Source organism: Podarcis raffonei, chromosome 9 (assembly GCF_027172205.1).
Source record: "Podarcis raffonei isolate rPodRaf1 chromosome 9, rPodRaf1.pri, whole genome shotgun sequence".
NCBI lineage: Eukaryota > Metazoa > Chordata > Lepidosauria > Squamata > Lacertidae > Podarcis > Podarcis raffonei.
Genome location: NC_070610.1, coordinates 53,023,992 through 53,046,179, shown reverse-complemented (window position 1 = coordinate 53,046,179; position 22,188 = coordinate 53,023,992). Strand labels below are relative to the sequence as shown.

General features: G+C 40.7%; 1 protein-coding gene and 1 long non-coding RNA gene across 6 annotated transcripts in view; one reads left to right on the top strand and one right to left on the bottom strand.

The window, feature by feature from the left end:
• LOC128421176 (uncharacterized) overlaps positions 1-5,318 on the bottom strand; it is a 14,592-nt gene extending 9,274 nt beyond the window's left edge. The window contains exon 1 of the long non-coding RNA XR_008332252.1: positions 5,231-5,318. This is a non-coding gene — a long non-coding RNA (uncharacterized LOC128421176). The remainder of the gene's footprint in view (positions 1-5,230) is intronic.
• Positions 5,297-22,188, top strand: METTL14 (methyltransferase 14, N6-adenosine-methyltransferase subunit). Of its 5 annotated transcripts, none has more exons than XM_053403555.1 (11): positions 5,297-5,396; positions 7,245-7,333; positions 7,957-8,044; positions 9,052-9,132; positions 9,694-9,781; positions 10,915-11,005; positions 12,294-12,435; positions 12,557-12,649; positions 14,886-15,002; positions 19,030-19,240; positions 20,838-22,188. In XM_053403555.1, exons 1-11 carry the CDS (start codon positions 5,331-5,333, stop codon positions 21,140-21,142), a joined length of 1,371 nt encoding a protein of 456 aa, XP_053259530.1. In that variant the 5' UTR covers positions 5,297-5,330; the 3' UTR covers positions 21,143-22,188. The 5 variants fall into 5 exon arrangements, with proteins under 5 accessions (XP_053259530.1, XP_053259529.1, XP_053259528.1 ...); XM_053403554.1 differs by having other exon boundaries at positions 7,957-8,050; XM_053403553.1 differs by having other exon boundaries at positions 7,245-7,349; positions 7,934-8,044.

The window sequence follows — 22,188 nt, the reverse complement described above, 5'->3', positions numbered from 1 at the left end:
GGGGTCCTGAATCCAACAGCACCTCCGCCTGAACCTTCCTACCACCATATCACAGGTTGCTCTTGAAAGCCAGGGGGGTTTCCAAAGCATTGTTCCACAAGGCAGGAAGGAGAAAATCCAAGCGCAAATCACCCGTGAGGAATTAACAGGTCTGTCAATAGGCCACTGCAGTTGTGTCTTTAGCAGCAGCTTGATGTGTAGACATTAGCAGGTGATAATAGGACAGTTTGCGTGTTAATTTGAGTACAAATGAACACATGGAAGGAGAGGAGTGGGGCGGCACCTTCACTCAAAGCTGTGAACTGAGCCTATTATACACCTTTAGATGAGTGGTGTGATCATAATGCTCAGCTGATTTGTGCTGGGAAGATCTGTTCCAGAGTGATGTCAGCTGAGCTGTTTTGGGCTTGGAGAAGGAGACTTCACCATGCTAGGGTGGGAGACTGGATGGGATAGGAAAGGGAGACTTCCACCCCATCCAATCCCCCACCCTAGCATGGTGGGTGAGGAGTGTGGCTTGCAACTTAAGTCTCTTAAAGCAGTGCCCTAGCTAGGGGAGGAAGGGAGTGCCAAGCTGGGTCTTTGACCCAGGTGAAATAAAGCCTAGTTTCGCCCCTACTTATGGTTATTTAACTCACTATTGTGCTCTAAGTATGCCCTACTGTTGGACAAGAAATTACATCCCATGAATTTCAAAAGGAGAGAGGGTTAAGCAGGAGCTCAAGTTTCCCACTTAAATAATCTGAGCCTCAAATTATTCAGCTGTGCCTGGGCTCTACCATTCCTCTCTCCAATTAAAATGTGAATAAGGGCAACCCTAGCTGACTGGACACGGACAAAGTTCAGCTCAGCATTTATTTAAAACAAAAAACAATGCAGTGCAGATTTCCTATAATGTATATACTTTTGAAAACTCCAATAACGTAATATTTTTCACTCAGATGCAGTGTGATCCTCCCCTGTGCCACAGCCAGCATTGAGAGTGTTATAAAATTACCTTGTCTTATGAGACAGTTCTAAAAATAGAATACTCCCGCACACAAATCTCTGTTCATCATTTCAGAGGATATATATATTTGGGAAGTCTGAATATCCAAGAGGAAGTGATTCAGTTACTGCGTAGGGACTTCCACCATATTCATTACAGCTAACGGTACAAGAGAGATGTAGTTTGAGATGAAGTTTCTCTATGAAGTTTCCATCTACAGGATGGTAAAAGTAGTAAGCTGGTAACTCAGGAAGTACTAAATCACAAAAAGGCATTTTAAAAAAAGAACAACAACAGAAGATATCCATTATGTTGTTAACATTATAAATCAGTAATGCATACCTTTTTATTTAGTGAGTGAACACACGCATCCCAAATTAGTTGCCAGGAGCACTTGATTTTATGTACAAATCTACATTGGATCTCATGTATGTTGTTGTTGTTGTTGTTATTATTGTTATTATTCCCTGATGGGCTCTAATCCAGGTTCTAGGCAGGCCAAATCTGCTTAGCCTTTGTCCCATGGTGTGTTACTCAATGCCAATAGCACGATATCCGGTTCACATGTGAGGGAAGATAGCTGTATTTCAGTTTCCCACCTTTTTCAAAAAAAGAAGTATCAGTAGGAGAGCACAGTCTTCTAAGAATGAAATAAAAAGCAATTTCAAAGCAAACATTAACAAAATTGTTAGCAATGGTGCAGCAGGATGGATATTTTTTGATTAAGTTCACTACTGGACAGGCTAAGTTTTCCAGTGCAGAAATTGTACAAGGAAGGAATGCTGAACTTCTGAAATATGAAAAAAAAAAATTAAATGTCACAAAACTATTAACCCAAGCTTGAAAAAAGAGATTGATCTGCGCTTCACACAACACATGGATAATGGCTATGATGAGGTATCAGCCACAATCTTATTGAAGAGATAACTAAAGCTGTTTGGTTTGCGTTTCTGTTCAATCAAAGGTATCGTTTTGCTACTTGAGCTACTTGTGCTAATCATGCGATCTATAAGAAAGTGGTTTGGAAGTGCCATTATTCTGTTCATTCAAGGCGATGTAGCATCTCAACTTTCCGTAGTGACCCTTGAAATTAATTTTCCCTATCTGTCTTCCAGTAGTCAAATGCATTCTGATGAGCATAACTCTTGGGGGGGGGGCGGAGCAGGCAGGCAGGGGGGCTAAAACCAAGGAGGAAGCTTAGCCTCACACACAGCAGGAATGTCCTGACTATTTCCTTATAATGTGGATCAAGTGACAAAATAGCATTTCCTACTAGAAAAGTAACCAAACACCCTGTGCTAATGTGTCTAGCTGCTCCCTGATATGACTGTGCATATCTATTTCAAAATTAGGTTTGTTATTTGATACTTTATTTTACTTTTTAGCCAGCTCATGTTTTCCATAACTTAAAAATGCATTTTTCCTTAGAAAAACTGTTCCTAATTTTTCCATGTAAAATGATATTAATAGTTAAGCACCATTCACTTCAAAACAGAGTTGTGCAGTTTTGGGAACCGATATTGTAGTAGCTATATGACTGGGACAGTTTGGCAGTTCACTAAAGCATTATTTTTTCAATGTTAAGGGTGGGAGATCCAGTTTAGTAAAAGAAAATCATATATTCATACAGCTTAGCAACGATCAACAAATATCCTTGTTTGTGTTAAACCTTTGCAAAAAGCTGTTCTAGATATTAATATTGAACATGATCATCCGTTCCACTGAAATCAAATGGACATAAAACGCTTCATTTTTGCTGAATACTGCCAAATTGTATTTATGTGGCTCCACGTGCTTGAGTTGACAAAATGAAGTAGAATGCATTTGTTCTCCAGGCAGTTATTTGATATAACAGAAATCTATAAAACCACATCAAATATTGAGCACTGGGATATAAAAGCTCATAGAGGGCAATTTCTGAGTGGTCCAGATAATACTTTGGGGGGATACAAAGTCTATTTATGGATGCAGAAGTGGTGAAACTAATTCCTTCTTTGCATTTATGTTTCCAAGGTGAGGTATGAGGATATCCACACAGACCACTTTTGGAATGTGCAGTAGTATGCAGCTGCTCACAGGGAGCAGTCTCCTGGTGGTCTGGTTCTATGATTTGAGGTGGGTCAAAATGTATTAGGGGATGCACAGCTGTTCAAATTCCATTTCCCTATTAATATTTTGTTACTGCGAGGGATGAATGTACCCCACTTGTGCCATGAAGCCCACAAGTGTGTTTTTGAATGAGGTTCTCAGCAGCTCTACCAGAGAGAGCTCCATCACACGACCCAGAATAATTTAATTTATACCTTCTTGAGGTTCTCAGCTAGCGAAATGCTGGTTCCTAATTTCTATATTATTTCCAACGTGAGAGACGGAGAACCTGCTTCAGAGCATATTGTGTATAAATGAACTTTTTCCATCAACCCTAACCACATTCTTACAGTGGTCTGGTCATATGATCTGATGTGCTTCAAAGTTACTGTGGCAGTGAACAGCAGACTAATTCAATTGCTGTTATTTATTCAGGATGCATTATTGAATTGACTCAATCACACACAAAGCTGTATAGGGCACAGGTACTATTCGATTATTATATCATTGTCAATAAAAAATACATTAAACAAATAATGCCAGATACCTGTTTTTAAAAGTCCTAATTTGAATTATTTTGTTTCACTTCCATTATTATTTATAGGTATTGTTGTGACGTGGGGTTTGTGATTTCAGCTCTCTTGACATAATATGCTGGAGACAGTTCTGTAGTAACACTTCTTTATTAAAGCAAACAAGACTGAGAACTGAGGAAGGGAGAGCTACATTTATAGGGACAGGGAACTAGCTAGAAAGGATACATTTTGGAAGGAACAATATCAGGCAATCACAGTCCTGCCTTTTGGAGGAAACCAATAAGACAGAGGATCCAAATACAGCAGCTTAAATGAACCAATAGTAGCTGTACCCTCTGGAACCAAAAGGCAGTTACTTTACCCTAATGCAAATACAGACAATAATAATACAGATATAAAATCCTTTGACTCAATACACAACAGGTATTCTTATAAATTATGAAAAATCTTAAAACATTTGTGATGTGGGGCTATAAGCTGTATCATGTCCAGGGTTCCCCTTGGGGAAAACCATGAAGAATTTAACAACACAATACTTTTTCAATACATAGGAATAACCAGGGCTTTTTTCCAGCCGGAACTCACCTCTCAGGTGGGCACCATTGTCATTATTCTGGCACCTCTTTTTCTAGAAAAACAGCGCTGGGAATGACAACAATGAACATAGTGGAGCTTATTTCCAAATACTGTCAACCTGCTTATACCTGCGCAGCAAAGGTTTTTGAAACAACCCTGCTTCATAATGGTATACTTGGCTGTGCACACACCATACATCTAAACCACATGACTTCCCCAAAAGAACCCTGTGAACTACAGTCTGTTAAAAGTCCTGGGAATCGTAGCTCTGTGATGGCTAAATTAGTTTCCAGGATTCTCTGCTGGGAAGATAGAAAGCAACACACTTTAAATGTATGGTGCATCTACAGCCCGATAAAGCAAGCCTACATACACCCAACAGTATTTAGGGATCTTCAACTGGTGGGCCTGGACCCACCACTAAGTCACAACCTGGTCCAAGGTCACAATGGCAGTACTATCACCATGGTGAAAATTTAAGAAATGAATCCTCAAATCTATGTTTGGGTTAAAGGTGGGTCCCAGGTCTGAGAAGGCGGAAGACTCCTGTACAGTACACTCCAATTAAGCCAGGAGAAGATGTGTCACAGCTGCAGCATCATATGAATGCTGTATTCAAGGTAGTGAAAGGCCCACCACACAAAAAATACAAAAATAAGGTGAAAGTGGTAGACACCAACAACGTCCATATGCCAATTACATACAGATATTTGTTTAAAAAAATAAAACAAGAATGACAATGAACCTGCTTTTGCCTGGAAAAATAAACTGTTTGCTTGCTTTTTCAATAATGAAACAACAATTTGAATCGATTGGTTTATGTGGCATATTTCTAATGCGCCTTTTAGCAACTTTCATTGAAACGGTTAATTAAAAGGCAAACCAAACCCCACACTAAAGCAGCCAAGCCAGACGGTTTCCGCTGCCCTCAACAAAAATGGCCGCTCACAGCTACCGGAACGAGAGCGGTCGCACAGGTTCCATTCACTTCTGCACATTATATTCCATTCATTCCTACGAAAGTACTGGCAAAACTCCTGACCGTCGATGGTGCCGGCTATAGAGGAAGGCGGAAGTGTCGTTTTAGGTAGGCGCCAAGTAGGCGACGACAGTTCTTTCGCCCGCGAATCCGTCGGACGAGGATGAACAGCCGCCTGCAGGAGATCAGAGAGCGGCAAAAACTGCGCCGGCAGCTCCTCGCTCAGCAGGTAGAGGCGGCTTGGACACCCGAGTCGATTATCTCTAGGCGGCAGCTGTCTTTCGGGAAGCGACGACGGCGCGTGCGTGTTCCCCGGGGTGGGGTGGGGGCAGAGTGGCTTGTCTCCCGTCTCCTAATGAGTCTCATAATTAGCGCACTGCTGTGACGTAAAGCCCGAGTCTCCCCTAGTGGGGAGGGAGAGGGGGTTGCCGTCGCCATGGAGACGAGGGCGGGAGGTCGAGGGGGCTGTATAGGAATAGTTCAGTCTCCTGTCTCTGGGACCTTTGGGAGGGGTGGTGTGTTTCCTGGTACATCTGTTTGGTGGTGTTATTTATAAATAATGATGATAAATGACGGCGGTGTTTTTATTGCCTTTAAAGGAGCAAGTAATTCAGAGTTTCTGTTAACAGTGTGCTTTCCAGGGCTCTTTTCCAAGTGATAATACAATACAGTGGTACCTCGGGTTACATACACTTCAGGTTACAGACTCCACTAACCCAGAAATAGTTTTGTTGTTGTTTAGTCGTGTCCGACTCTTCGTGACCCCATGAACCAGAGCACGCCAGGCACTCCTGTCTTCCACTGCTTCCTGCGGTTTGGTCAAACTCATGTTGGTAGCTTCAAGAACACCCAACCATCTCATCCTCTGTCGTCCCCTTCTCCTTGTGTCCATCTTTCCCAACACCAGGGTCTTTTCCAGGGAGTCTTCTCTTCTCATGAGGTGGCCAAAGTATTGGAGTCTCATCTTCAGGATCTGTCCTTCCAGTGAGCACTCAGGGCTGATTTCCTTCAGAATGGATAGGTTTGATCTTCTTGTAGTCCATGGGACTCTCAAGAGTCTCCTCCAGCACCATAATTCAAAAGCATCAATTCTTCAGCGATCAGCCTTCTTTATGGTCCAGCTCTCACTTCCATACATCACTATCGGGAAAATAGTACCTTGGGTTATTAACTTTGCTTCAGGATGAGAACAGAAATCGTGCTCCGGTGGTGCGGCGGCAGCAGGTGGCCCCATTAGCTAAAGGTAAGCTGTTTAGGTTAAGAACAGTTTCAGGTTAAGAATGGACCTCTGGAACGAATTAAGTACTTAACCCGAGGTACCACTGTACATTGAGAGAGCCTGTGTTGGAAACAAGAGGAACTACCGACTCTGGAAGAGTGGAGAATGAAACTTATGGATTATGCAGAATTGGATAAAATGACTGGGAAAATTAGATACCAAAAAGATCACAAATTCATCGAGGACTGGGAAAAGTTTACGAATTATCTGGAAAATATATGTGATGAAAAGACAACGCTAGTCGGTTTTAAAGAGGCTTTGTGATGTCAAAGGTGTATTGTTAAAAGAAAGAGAGATGAAAGGATATTATTAACTGGCAATATAATATATTGAAAATGCGTAACAAATAGAAAATATGGATGATTGATGGAGGAGCTGGTGGAAGTTCAAAAATTGGAAATTTGAGAATATGGTTGTGTTGATTAATTTGTATAAGAAAATTTAATAAAAAATTATTAAACAAAATAAAAGAGAGAGAGAGCCTGTGTTGGAAGACAGCGCCCCCCTCAGCTCTCCAGGTGTTTGGGGCTGCAGCCAGGCTGGGGAAGGCAAGACTTTATGGGAGACGCAGGTTAAAAACCCTACTCAGGTATAAAGCTTACTCAGGTGCCCTTGGCCCCATTACATACTTAGCACAACTTATTCAGAGGCGAATTCAGTGGGGTTTAATTATTTAAAAAAAGCCACTGGAAATGGTGAAAATGTGTTATGTTTATAGCAAACCTTTCATCTCTGGCTTTTTCGTTGGGTACTAAGTGTGCTGTTTATGGTGTTCTTTGTTTTTTGCTTTTCTTCCAGCTTGGGGCTGAAAGTGCTGATAGCATTGGTGCAGTATTGAATAGCAAGGATGAGCAGAGGGAAATCGCTGAAACGAGGGAAGCATGCAGGTTTGTACTAAAAGAGGTTGGTTGCATTTCTCATACCGTAAGCAGTTCAGAGGGAGAAGGGAGATTGTGTCAACTGCTGTGTCACTAAGGAGCTTGAGTTCTTTTTGATCTTGACTAATGCAGACTGCTCAGTTTGTCAGCAAAAAGCTGGAAACACATTTCATTGTAAAGGACAAAAGAGTTTGGCAAATAGTAGTGTATTAATCACTGTGGTCTTATTTGTAAATGCATATATTGTCTCTAGTAAGCTCTCTAATAGTGCCTGAATTTACAGTTTATCTGGGGTATGACTTTATGTCAAGCAGGAGTTTCTTTGCACTTCTGATGTCCAACATAATATGAAAATAAGCTTATTCAGGAGCCTTCCCCACTTCTAGAGAGGCTTTTCCTGGTCTGCAGAGTGGAGGTTGGGGAACGTTTATTTCATGGACTTCCTTAAGTGAATTAATCTTCGAATCCATGCCACTGTTTCTCCAGTAAGCTTTAAATTGGGAGAGTCCTGATTTGCCATAGAAGTAAAGATGGTGCCATATCCAATGAGATAAGAACCAGAAATAAGTGAAACTGCTGTTCAAATCATGTTAATTAGATGTGTTCTAGACTGTTTTCTTCCACATTTGCAGGGCCGCTTATGATACATCTGCACCAAATGCCAAACGCAGATATCCAGATGAGGGAGAAGCTGATGAAGAAGAAATAGAAGAATATAAGGTTAAAGTGTGTCGCAGTAATCCCTCTTCTTATAATAGCAGCATATGTCTGTCATTCTTTCTAATGGAGTTATATGAAATGCAGAGGTCTGAAACATTACTGTGCAAGACATTAATATAATAAGGTTTGCTTTTTCAAAGCACCTTGACGTTACGTATTTTAATAATTAAGGCCACAATTTATCATGTAGTGGTTTTTAAGACTTGAAGAATTGTCTTTGGATCTGTTCCTGTTTTAATAAAGGTAAAGGTACCCCTACCCGTACGGGCCAGTCTTGACAGACTCTAGGGTTGTGCGCCCATCTCACTCAAGAGGCCGGGGGCCAGCGCTGTCCGCAGACACTTCCGGGTCACGTGGCCAGCGTGACATCGCTGCTCTGGCGAGCCAGAGCCGCACACGGAAACGCCGTTTACCTTCCCGCTAGTAAGCGGTCCCTATTTATCTACTTGCACCCGGGAGTGCTTTCGAACTGCTAGGTTGGCAGGCGCTGGGACCGAACAACGGGAGCGCACCCCGCCGCAGGGATTCGAACCGCCGACCTTTCGATCGGCAAGCCCTAGGCGCTGAGGCTTTTACCCACAGCGCCACCTGCGTCCCTTCCTGTTTTAATACTGGTGCACAAATAGTTTGATAGCTGTCTCAATGGAGAAACCATTTTGGTGCCTTAAACAGCATACTACTATATGATTATATACATATAGCCAGTCAACATCAAAAAGCTTATCTTTCCTCTTTAGTGAAATAATAGTGTAATATAGGAGATTGTTTAGTTTGTAATGTAATTTGTAAGGTGTAATTGGTTCAGTAATGACAGAGAGAGGCCTTTCTGGCACCATTAGATTTTATTCTCCTCCCTGCCCCCCAAAAACATCTGTCATTGGAACCACTCATGATCTGCTGTTGCAGGAAGCTAATGTTCATAGTCTTCTTTCATCCAGAAGTGGAAGGATAATGAGAAGAGAAACATCCTGTCTCTACATTCATATAAAATGTGCTTTCTTCCAAAGGATGAAGTAGAATTGCAACAAGATGAAGAGAACCTGCCTTATGAAGAGGAAATTTACAAAGATTCCAGTACTTTTCTTAAGGTAACCAATTCATATACCGCAGTGTTGCCATTGTTCTCCTATCTTACATCATTATTGCACCTGAAATAACTGGAAATACAAATTTAGGACTTTAATTTAGGATTGTTATACCTGCGGGTATAGGGCGGTATATAAATTCAATAAATAAATAATACTGAATTAACAAAAGCATACTCCTAGATATACTTTTCACCAGCGTTAAACACTAAAGCTGCAGCATTCCACAACATTGAAGCTTCTGTTATGCACAATGATGACAAGGTTGAAAGGTGGCAAAGTTGGTTGCCTAAAATGGTGGTTATACTGTTCTATTTGCTATATGCCTCATGTCATTAAAAAGGGATGAGCAGGATGCGCTGTGCATTAGAATTGAAGCATGTTAGGATAATAGCGAGCAGGGAGATAATGGATCACTTGTCTGCAAGTGATATCAAGATAATTGAGCCAAACCCTGTGCATAGTGTTGGGTTCCTTCGTGTGCAAACAGCATGATAAAACCAGTGTATCTCTGATGTGCATCATTTTGCTAATCTATGTTCTTGGGTGTTTTTCTTCCTATAGGGGACCCAGAGCTTAAATCCTCATAACGATTATTGCCAACACTTTGTGGATACTGGACATAGGCCTCAGAACTTCATCAGAGATGTGGGTATGTCAGAATAACATGAATGAATTTATGAAGTGGTTTTTCATGTTTGCCATATGTTTTCTGCATGCAAGAGTTGTAGGAGTTATTATTCACTATTATCCTGAGAAAACAGGATATCAGATGTTTCCAGATCTGCCTTTGAGAGTAGTGTCAGCAAAATTAGTGGTCTATGTGGAAGGCTTTATTGAATGGTGTTTAGCTGTATAACAGTTTACTTATGGTACAGAGGGCAGGGGTGGAGAAGAGGGTAGGAATCGCTGCTTTTTCCTGTCTTGGCTGAAGAATCCTATCTCAAATATTTGTGATCTATCTTCCAAATGCAATGGCATTTCTTTTGCAGAAATAATTTTTTAAATACGTTTTAAAAGTTAGAATTCCTCTAAGTATGTAATACACAGAAATCAAAAATTAGATTTCAGGTAGCCATGCCTAAAAATAAAAATAAGAGGCTTCAACCAGACATCTGTAAAAAGACTTTAGACACTTCTTAGCCTGGTTCACATGTCACATCATTTGACCGATCAGCATTTATTGATGTTTTTAATTATGTTTTGTGTGTGGATATTTTAGTTGATTTTATTCTTGTATGTTGTATTCTGCTGTATTATGAAAGTGTGGATTGTCACTTCATATATAAATAAATGACATTTCTGGCAGGTTGCCTGGGGGATGGGAGTAGGAGGACATAGTATATCCCTGTTAGTGTAAATGGGTTGGATTCTCCTGTGTCCGGCTGACATGGGGAAATCTCAGTGTCATCTCCACAGCTACTGGATACTGGCAGGGTTGACATGATTGTTGGTGAAAGTAGCTGATTTTGCATTTACAGAGCAGTGTGTGTGTTCCTCTCCTGTTCTAGGCTGAATTAGTGCAGGGTATTCTGCCCCAAAAGATGGCATTTGTAATCTGTTCAAATATTACATGCAATGGTGCACTGAAATTACTGGCGTTTGGCAAGGTCAGGTAGAAATTTGGGTTGTAACACAAAGTGGTTCTATGCTTGACTAAGTTGTAGCATCTAGCTCAAGTTCAATGAAAGGGTTTGTGCCAAAGAGTCTGTGTCAAATTAAACTTCTTCACCTGTTTATGAAAACGTAATTCTGTAGCATAAAAATGGCATGTTTTTCTCTTAGGCTTAGCAGACAGGTTTGAAGAATATCCAAAGCTTCGAGAGCTTATCAGACTGAAGGATGAGCTAATATCTAAATCGAACACTCCCCCTATGTAAGTACACTAAATGAGCTGGATTCTGTTCTTCAGACTGGCTTAACATTGATTATTGTTATACTGCTAACTAAACCCCTTTCAGCACCTGTTTAAGATTTGCATGTTCTATTTATGAAATAAGCAAGATGAACTTCAAAGATTACTAGGGCTGATGGGAGTTGTAGTTCAGCAGCATCTGCAGAGCCAAAGGTCCCCCCACCCTGATCTAGAATGACATGAAAAGAGGATTAGACAAATGTATGGTGGATAAAGCTCTCAGAGGTTGCTAGTCATGATAGCAGTGTGCCTCTGAATACCAGTTGCTAGGAAAGTTGTGTTGCACTTGGATCCTGCTTTTGGGCTTCCTGTAAGCATTTGTTATCTGTTACTTCAGGGAGTAAGACTTGAACCAACAGGTTCAAATTACATGAAAAAGACTAACCTGCTAGGAAGAAATTTATGCAGTGGAATACACTGCCTCTTGAAGCAAGTACTGCTTCATTACAGGTTTTTGAGCAAGCTGGAAGGTCACCTATCAGGGATGCTGTAGTAGTGGGCTTCCTGCGTCGAAAGGGGATTTATACGGTGTAGCAGTCTCCTCTTTGATACAATTTTACTAACCAGTCTCTATGAACCAAATGTGGTTTGAAACTGGTTAGTAAAATTGTGTCAAAGACGAGGCTGTTACACCGTATAAACCAGCTGTAGTAATAATCATTTTTATGATTGCTGACAGTGCTTTTTTCAAAAGCTACCTTGCTTGTAGGTCAATAACTGTCCAAGAAGAGACCCTAGAAAATTCTTTGAAGAGAATTTTAGAGTAAAGTTGGACATCAGTCTGTTAAATAGAATTAAAGTTGTGCTTATTTAAAAACAATCACAGTGCTCTGAGACTAATTTTTCATCTACCCAGGAGTGCAATTTTGTAGCAACATTTGTAAAATTTAATAGAATAATGGTGGCCAGATCTGATTTCAGCCATCAGTTTCTATGTAATGAGGTGTCTGGTGGTCAACAATTGTTTGTAGTTTTCCAAATTTGAAGTGATTCACTCAAACCAAGAATGTTATAATTTGTGCAGCTTCACCGTAGGAATTGGGTTCTCAGAGAGTGCGTGCTACTTTTCATGTATGTAAATAATAGATATTTACTCTGAAATGCCATTCATCTGTACATATTTTGTTCATTCCATGAACATTGTGTGAGATATGTATCATTGTCAGTAGCTGCTAAAAGATTTTCAACTTAACTGGAAAATACTGCACTAATTCATCCAAGCAACCTTGTATTTTGTCTGTGTATATAGGTATTTACAAGCTGACTTGGAGGCTTTTGATATGCGTGAACTCAAGTTCAAGTTTGATGTGATTCTTTTGGAGCCGCCATTGGAAGAATACTATAGGGAGACTGGCATTACAGCTAATGAGAAGTGCTGGAATTGGGATGAAGTGAGTTTGCTTTTTGAAAAACCTTTACAGGATAAATGCTTGTTATATTTTTAGCTATCCATGAGCCTGTTGTGTGTATTGCTCTATTTGCTTAAAATGTTATTTGTTCTGTCTTTTTTAGATTATGAAGCTAGATATAGAGGAGCTAGCTTCCCCGCGTTCTTTTGTCTTTCTTTGGTGTGGTTCTGGGGAGGGCCTTGATCTTGGCAGAATGGTAAGATCCTGCTCCAGTATACTGGGCCACATACTTTCTCAGACCTTATAGTATTACTTTGTGTCTGTTTCTTGTCATTTTAAATGCAGAATAATTCTTACTATTTTTCTATCTAATGGGGGGAGGCAGATATGAAATCAATCAAATGTTAATCCTTCTTTTCCAGCTGGGCACCCATGAAAAATACCATGCACTGTTTCAAGAGATCATATTTCTCTTTGTAGCTTTGGTATCTCTTAAGTTATTCAGCACTAGGGTGCCTTCTTCTGGCAGTTTGCTGTGCTTTTGATTGAAAGAGCCATGGAGGCACTCGTATCCTAAATATTCTTCTCATTAAATCAATAATGTTTTTCCACTCCACTGCCTACCTTTGCTAACAGGGACCTAGCATGTTCAATTTTATGCATGGTCTTTAAAACAGTCTCTTGCTATTGTTTTCATTTATTGCAGTTTCAGGCAGCCATTCATTTCTTAGAATCACAGGGCAGTATGCAAAAACAAACAAAATTCTATTCCATACTCAGTAACATTTCTAAAACAACATTAAAACCAACAGCATTCAAATATACAATCAGGCTAGCAGATCAGCACCAGACATAAAAATACAGATCACTCAACTTTACACTCCTACCCCAAAAGCCAAGGCAAAAAAATGCATCTCGTTCTGACCCTGGAATGGAGAGAAGCATATATCCAGTGGAAATGAGCTGCGCAGGCAGGGTGCCACCACAGAGAATGCTGTGTTTTGTGTCACTGCACAACAAGCTTCACTATGAGAAGGGACTTTCCTGAAGAGGTCAAAACCTAGGCCAGCAGATGTAGGGAGATGCTCTTCTCCAAGTTTGGGTCCCGGGTTATTTAAGGCTTTGCACATTAAAGTAATGTGTTGAATAGGGGTTTTTTTATAGCAAATTGATGGTTGGTACGCCATCAGGTTGGTACACCCGAAGAATCAGTATTGCATAATGGTTCTCAAAGTGTCAGTATTGTATAATGACTCTTGCAGGGACATTCTGCATCAGCTGCAGCTTCTGAATCATCCTTGAGGCTAGAGTGCATTACAGTAGACTAACCGGGAACTTACCAGGGCATGGAGAACTGTGGCAGGCTGTCTCAGTCAAGGAAAGACCACAGGTGGCAAATCATTTATAACTGGAAATGGACACGACTAGCCATTGTAGTCATCTGGACCTCAAGTGACAGAACTGGATGAAGCAGTACCTGCCCAGCTACATAACTGCTTCTTCAGCAAATACATCCATAATAGACCGTCTTCCTAATTCCTGGACGTGTGAACCACCCACCGACAACTTCAGTTTGGTGGGTGGTTCACACATCCAGGAATTAGGAAGTAGGTGTATTATGGATGTATTTGGCCCTTACACCCAGCCCATTACTGTGTCTATCAGTGGTTCAGCACCTGCACAGCCTTTCCTGATTCAGATAGTATATAGAGAGAAGAGTTGGATATCATCACCTGCTGGTTCCATTTAGTCAGCCCTTTTTAGCGAGCTGTTGTCAGCCAAGAATGGCAAGGGTCAAGAGATGTGGCTGGCCACACCCCTAAAGTGCCTTGTTCTCATCCTTGGGCCACAACATCTGGCCAGATATTCTTTCAAACTGCTATTAGGGGTTCTATCCCAGCTATGGCATCAACTGCCAAGCAAATGCAAGTATTGACAGCTTCATAGTTGTCATGGCAGCCATTGAAGCCCTGAGCTGGCTTAGATTGGTATACATGTTGAAATTCCCCAGTACAATTGACTGAAGGCTTTCCAGCACTACATCTGAGACCTTGTTTGGCCATCTTCCCATGCCATACTTCCCTCTGTCAATATAGGTATCTGCCTGCAATCATGAACAGGCTTTCAAGGGTGTATGCCCTTTTAAGCACAATGGGACTTGCTTCCAAGCAACCATGCATAGGATTGCACCGTATGTATGCTTAGTGTCATGCCAATGCATCTCCACCATGGTAGCAAATGTTTAAGCATACACTCCTTCACATGAAATGATGTGCTGCATATATAAATATTTAGTAGAGTTGCTAGAATAACCACAGTGGAAATTTCAAGGTGGCTTTTGCTTTAACATTTGGAATTTGATCTGATTCTGAAAAATGTACAGGAGAGGAAGAAGCTTTTAGGCATGCCAGAAGTGAAATATCTTATTCTACTTCTGTGTATTGTACAAAGAGATTGTCTAATTTTATTCCCCCTTTGTTGAAATGTTTCAGTGTTTGCGTAAATGGGGCTATAGAAGATGTGAAGACATCTGTTGGATTAAAACCAACAAAAACAATCCTGGAAAGACCAAGACTCTGGACCCTAAGGCTGTCTTTCAAAGAACAAAGGTACGTCTTTGTCTGAATTTCTTCATCTCCTCTTAATTTAGTAGTTCCACAAAAACCACCAGATGTTCTGTTGTTGTTGGTAGCTGTTGTAATTTTAGGAAAGGAGTTACAGAGCAGCTTACTTCTTTTGCTTTCAAATGTAAGTTTATCTGATAATGATTTTAGAAAATGGGTGACCAATTTTTAACATTTGTGGACTCTTAGCTTCATCTGAGTAAATATTGAAATCCTCTCTTGTCTTCATCTAACAGCTTCATGAAGTTCTTTTTGGGAAACTTTTGAATGCTCTTATTCAGTCATTCTTATTGAAATGCAGATCAGATAGGATAAGGCGTCTTAGAAATACTTTGCCCTTCTGTCACCCTTCAGGAGACGATGGAAGAGGGGGTAGAATGCCTTGTATAGTTTTCTTTGTGCTAGTCTGTTGCTATAGATGGGAATGCAGTGTGATTGACTTTCATTTTGTCAACTATTAAGACTCTTACATTGAAATGTAAATAAAATATATTGGTAGCAAGGGGTTCTCTTTTGGTTTTCTCAAGAGCAGTTTGGGATTGCTATCACTACCCTACAATGCTAAATGCATTGTAGAACTGGAGCCACACCAGTTCCTTAAGACAACTGTGCCTCTTACTAGAGCAGATTTCTGGGATATTACTTTGTGTTTGATAGGATGTCATTGAGAAGTGATAGAGCGGAAAAAATAAGTTAGTGTAGAGTTAAATTGTTTTCCAAGACTTTCCACCCTTGGAAAAATGTCAGTAGGATTACCTGGAGAAATTTAAGATGTGCTTAGCAAAAGCCTGATAGCTGCTTTCCCTGGATAAAAGCAATGTTGGGTGGCAGCAGTTGGAGAGTGGTTCAATATCTTCTCTCAAATTGCCCTTTCTTGAGATTGCTGCTTTTTCTGAAGCAAGCAGTATCAGGAATTGGTTGCATATGTATGTAGTTTACTCTATGACATTTGTTTCTGTTAGTTTCCCTAATGATAGCAGCATCAAGGAAACTGTCACCAAACACATTTTAAGGTCTGTGTCTAACTCAGTATTTGCAGAGCATTAGTGATACACACAATACTTTATGTAAATTGAGATGGGCTCACTACTGTGGTGAGTTTGCGGTCTGTAAAGATGATACAGCGGCTTGGAGAAGGACTGAAGGAAAAGAAGTGATTGAATGCATTCAATTGCATAGGGGTGCAATCTATTAAGGGCTTGAAAGTATTCGTAGTACTTTCTCAAACAACTGTATTTCTTTGTGATGAATGACTAAGGTTATTTACAGCAGCAGCGAAGAGATTTGTTTAATTGTATAACACAGGTTTCTCCAAAAATGATCCTACCAGCATTTCCTCACTTGTCTAGTTCGATCTGAAATAGTGGGTGAGAGGAGAATGGAGCCTAACTTTACATGTCATATGCTGTGGTGAGGGAGGCGGGAGGACCACATACATGTTGGTCCTTAAGAAAAACTATGAAGTTCACAGTCAGGAATATGTTTCTTGTGGCTAAACGAAATGCACAACACTTTGAACAAGCTTTTAAGTTATCCAGAACTCTTCATCAGGCTAGATATTAAGCCAAGCTGGAGAGTAGGGTGGGGTGACTTGCTAAAGGATACCTGGTGACTGGTTGTTATTATAGACCTTATATGGCATCTTACAAAGTAAGCTTCTTGAATTTGTCATATTTAATTGTATATTTAGCTTAAAACAGTTTTTGTTATCCCTGTGTGTGTCTTAAATTCTGTGGTCACTTACAAGTCTTGAAATACTCATGAGAAATACACATGTTGAAAGTATGAGAAGTTGATTCATGTCTACAATGGACATTTACTTATATGCTGCTTTTATACAATGTTCATAGGTTCTTTCTCCCTGATTAGCAGCTTTAGTGTCCTTGGGTGCCTTGAGTATTGCTTTGTTGCTTTCAGTACTGAGGTAGAAGCACTAGCACTAGTTTAGAAAAGTTCCTCATCTGTTTAAACCTCAGTGCTGTTTTACCAGAGACTAAAGTTTTGAGAATTGCAGTACATGTCCAAGTGGTCATTTTTCTTTCTCTCCTTTTTCAAAATGTGAACCCCTACAGCTTGTGCCAGAGATCTGGAAATGATTATTCATTCATGTCTGCAATTTTGTGAAAACCATCTGGCGACTTCAGTAAATCAGCATTTTATGATCTGGGGGAAATTGCCCATTTGGGTGGTGGTCTTCAAAACCAGATTAATCTGCAGAACCTGCAAGTAATCTTACATCAGTTATGTAGACTATCTCTGTGTGAATAGCTACTTGCCTTCATCTTTAACATTAGAATAGAGTAGACATTGAGCATCATCGTCCGTTTAATTGACACAGGGCAGTTCTTGGGGTTATCTAAGTCAATTAGTACTGATTCCATAGCATACTGCAATTAACTCCTATTGAGCATTTGAATTTGTGGAAAGAAGCTGCATAAAACTGACACTGTTTAGTTTTGGGTTTTTTGGAAATTATTTTTGTCTATAATTGCAAATACCACTGCATAAAAATAAGTACCTGTGTAGCGCACATAATTAATGGGCACCTTGTTGATTAAATCCACAGCCTTATCACTAGGAGGACAGGGGTTAATCAAAGAGGAGCGAATCTGTGGACCGACATAGTTCACCTTATTAGGCGGTCAGCCAAAACCAGTTTGTTTCAGAGGGATGTTATACTTAACTGTGGACACATGGGAAAATCCCCCACCCCTTCTGCAAACTCCAGAGAATATCTCTGTTTGGACACATGCTTGGGAGAGATGCCGATTCATACAGAAGATCCCCAACCTCTACACCAGGCATAGGCAAACTCAGCCCTCCAGATGGAACTACAACTCCCATCATCCCTAGCTAACAGGACCAGTGGTCAGGGATGATGGGAGTTGTAGTCCCAAAACACCTGGAGGGCTGAGTTTGCCTATGCCTGCTCTACACTCTGCCTGAGCTGAGAGCTGCTGCTGCTTCCTCCATCTGCCCATCTCTGTGGCTCTCATCACCATAGCTACCTCCTCCTTTCTCATCCTGTACCATAGGAGCCAACTCCTAGGGCCCAAGGTCCCTTTGCCCCCCCAAAAAAGTTTGAGGGCGCTAGGACCCCCAAAGTTGATGGTCATTGCCATTGAAATGGTGTGTGTGCACCGCATCTTGTGGTTGATTGCGCTGGGCAGGGTTTACCTGGACCCCAATACTTTATCCAAGTTGACATCCCTGTCCTGTACCTTTCCAGTGCCAGTTCTTCCTTATTTTAGATATTTTTTCTGTGCTCTTCAGCCAACAGGACTTATATAATACTAACACAACCAATTTATATGGTCAATAAAAACACAGCTGTTAAATCGCAGTTGAGAGCAGCATTAAAACTCAGCGTAAGGCAAATATGTGCTGAGCATACAGGTCACCTGCAGCTCTTCTTTGCGCCACTAGTCAGTGCCCAGAACACAAGCCATCTCTGCTCTTTGTATAGTGCCTGTCTACTTCACTTGGTTTGGACTGGAAGAGGCAGGTCAGTTTAGGTGGAGGGCAAAGCCATCCTCTGAGCACTGACTAGTGATAAGAGGTGCTGGGAAAGATGGCAGCTTTGGTAACCACTTCAGGAGGGCTTATAAAATACGCTTCTTCAGTTGCTCAATCTTTTATCTTCCATAATGTGGGGCAGATTTAACCTTGCTATTCATAACATATCTCTGTTGTGCACTTTGCACACTTTTATAACAATCACTTCCACTTTACAAACACTTTCTGAGGACTTGGTCACGCTCTTTAGAATAATGATTTTCGTGCTTTTGATGCTCAATTTTAAAAAGATATCTGCGGCTGAGAAAGTAGAATTTCTCCATTCATTGTCTTGGTCTCTGGCTAGTTAGATGGATCTTCAAAAGAAGTGGCATGCTGTGTTCTGTCTCCCATAAGCAGTTGTATATATGTGACATGCGGATTTGCTGGGTTGGCATTTTCTTGTGTGCGTCTGATATACTTCCAAAAACTTTCTCTTTGGTTTTGTTCTACCTAGGAACACTGCCTTATGGGCATTAAAGGAACAGTCCGTCGTAGTACGGATGGAGACTTTATCCATGCTAATGTCGACATAGATTTAATTATCACAGAAGAGCCTGAAATTGGCAATATAGAGAAACCAGTGGAAATATTTCACATCATTGAACATTTTTGCCTTGGAAGACGACGGCTTCACCTCTTTGGCCGGGATAGCACAATCCGACCAGGTTAGTGTTAGTCTGATTCTGATACTTAATCATTATTTCAAAGTTTTTCCAGGAGAGGTGGACCTTTTATAAAGATTAATGGTGTGCATGAGTGGGAGAAAGAAACTCTTTAGAGAGTAGTTACATTAATCTGTCGCAGCCAAATACAAAATCTACTTATACTCCTAGACTAACTGATTCATTAGGGCATGAGCTTTCATAGGCAAGAGACTATTTTTTTCAATAAAGTGGACTGAGAACATGATGGGAACATAAATATTTCAGAGTTAAGGCACTTGGGGGTGGGGAGGAAATGAGAATGAGAATGCAAGAATCTGAGTTCTGCTATCTGCAGTGTAAGATGTGAATTGAAGAATATTTGTGCTGGGATCTTCAGTGCACAAATGCTAAGTAATTTCTGTTATTAATGAAGGAAAGATAATTGCTATGCAGATTCTTATTCTAACTCCTTTTTGAACATTTTTTTTCCAAGACTAAGGTCAGAGAGAAAACAATATTCAGCAAAATGGTCCACTGTTTTCATGTATAGTTGGGTTGATCTTAGAAGAGTTCAGATGCGGTGTATTCTGTCTTGGTGCAGAGGGCAGTGACTAGATGGTATTCTGGTTCATTCCAGCTGTTTGGTTGATTGGGTTTGAGAAAACATGTTCTCCCACAAGAGGAACTTACTAGCCCTTATACTCCTACCCTGATCCTAAACATTTGCATCAGAATAAATGCATTTCCTTTGATATCAGCAGACTGTCATGGGTTGCCATGTTGTGCTGAAACCTAGGTTAGGGCTCCCCATTTCTACCCTTTGTTGAGATATTCCCCAGTTAAATAAGTGGGGATAAAATGGGGGGGGGGGCAATAACCAGAGCTACTGATGTCATCTGGAACTGAGCAAAAATTGAATTCCTTTTACAAAGAGACCATGCAACTTTTATGTGCAAAATTTCTCCACTTAAGTACTGGAGTGAGTGGAGGATTTCCCCAATGCTGAGTATCACAACGGTGAATAAAGTTTTCTGAAGAGAGGCATGTACGAATAAAGATTTGTGCGTAGTATATCTTGTTTGGTTACCGCATTGTGGAGAGTTTCGTTCTGGCACTAGAATGTTGGATTTATAGGCTCTCCTCTCTCGAGTCATGGATCATGCATTTTCTAACAATGATAAATGCATACTTCTTGAGAGCTCACTTTCTAAGCAGAACTGATGAAAGGATTCTGAAAACAAAGGAAAGGAAGTGTAAGAATACTGGCCAATTATTGCTTCTTTCTTGACCACCTTAGAAATTAATCAATCCCAAAAGTTTCTTCTGCAAATGTGGTGGTGTATTTGCCTGCCTCTCTTCGCTTTCCACCGAGCAGGTAATCTAACCTTCGTCTATGAACCTCCCTAGCAGCACTTCAGCAATGGCAGTTCAGATTCTGCTTTTAGCATCTGATTACCAAGCCTAGTAGGGGGGTTTTGTGTGTGTGTAACAATGGTTTGCTTCCATTTCTACAATATCTATAACTTTATGTAGTTTTACAGTAATCCAGTCAGGTGGTAACCAAGGCACTGAACTCTGCTCGCATCTCACTGATTGCTGCTTTTCTTTCTCCTCTTAGGCTGGCTAACCGTGGGACCCACACTCACAAACAGCAACTTCAACGCAGAAACATATACGTCCTATTTCACAGCTCCAAATTCCAACCTAACTGGCTGTACAGAAGAGATTGAGAGACTCAGGCCTAAATCGCCGCCGCCAAAAGACCGAGGCGGTGGCGCACCGAGGGGTGGAGGAAGAGGCGGGACTTCAGCTGGCCGAGGAGAAAGGGGCAGAGAGAGAAACAGAACAAATTTTCGGGGGGAAAGGGGAGGGTTCCGGGGAGGACGGGGTGGTACCCACCGGGGTGGCTTTCCTCCTCGCTGAATGTATCAAAGTCTCAATCTTTCCCTGCCTTAATACCACTGCTTTTCCTTTGTTTGAAGTCTTCGTTCTGCTGAGGTTGTCCTTATTAGCGACTGAGTCCAGAATTTTAGTACCGACTGTATTCTTTCTTTTTTATATACATGCTGCTTGAGCCAGCCCATTTAGAGCACATCAGCTTCCTTGATGAGTAACATCCAGTGCTTGTGACAGATCTCATTCACAAAAGTTGAAATCAAAGCAGAAACACCTCCCAGTGGTTTCAGTTGTGGTTTCAAGAGCTTTCATCAACTCTCGGTCTTCCCGATTTGCAAATCATTTTATTTACTGTTGACTCATAAACCGAACAAAAATCCTTGCTTGCCTCCTCTAAACACTATTTATTCTCAGGCTAATGAAATGCAACTCTAGTTCCCATTGCAATACTAGAAAATTGGTGCTGATGTAAACAGAAACTATTATATTTGGCATTTTAATTAACAACTTGTGTCAAATATGTTAATTTTTCTTTTAAGAGGTGATTGACTTTGAGACTAATGATTCATAGGAAGCGCAGAGAACCTATTATCAGTATTCTGTAGATACCTCATACCTGTATGTCAGCACATAGTCCATATATGTGTGTAATCAGGGAATGATGCAAAGTGGTGGTGATGGCTGCCTTTTTTCAAAAAGAAAAAAGTTAAAATCTTGCTAATACCTATAACAATTTACCATATTCATTGGCTGAAAAATTAAAGTTTAGATTTACTTGCAGAAGGCTCAAAACACTTAAGAATATGGTCCAACTAAACTGTAGCAATTTAGTGGAAGAAATTCAGGTGTGCTGAATTTCCTGTTGAAGCTGTTGGAACTTCAGAAAGTGCCAGGCTGGATTGTGCTGTAAGGATGTATAATACCCAAATGATAGGAAATTACTTCTAAAATACTGCTTGTAAATATGAATTCATTTGCTCTCTTATTGCAGCCAGGTGCTTTGATCCACATAAACAACAGAGTGGGGGCTACAGGCTGTACTCCCTTTGTCCCCCCCCCCAAATGATCACTTG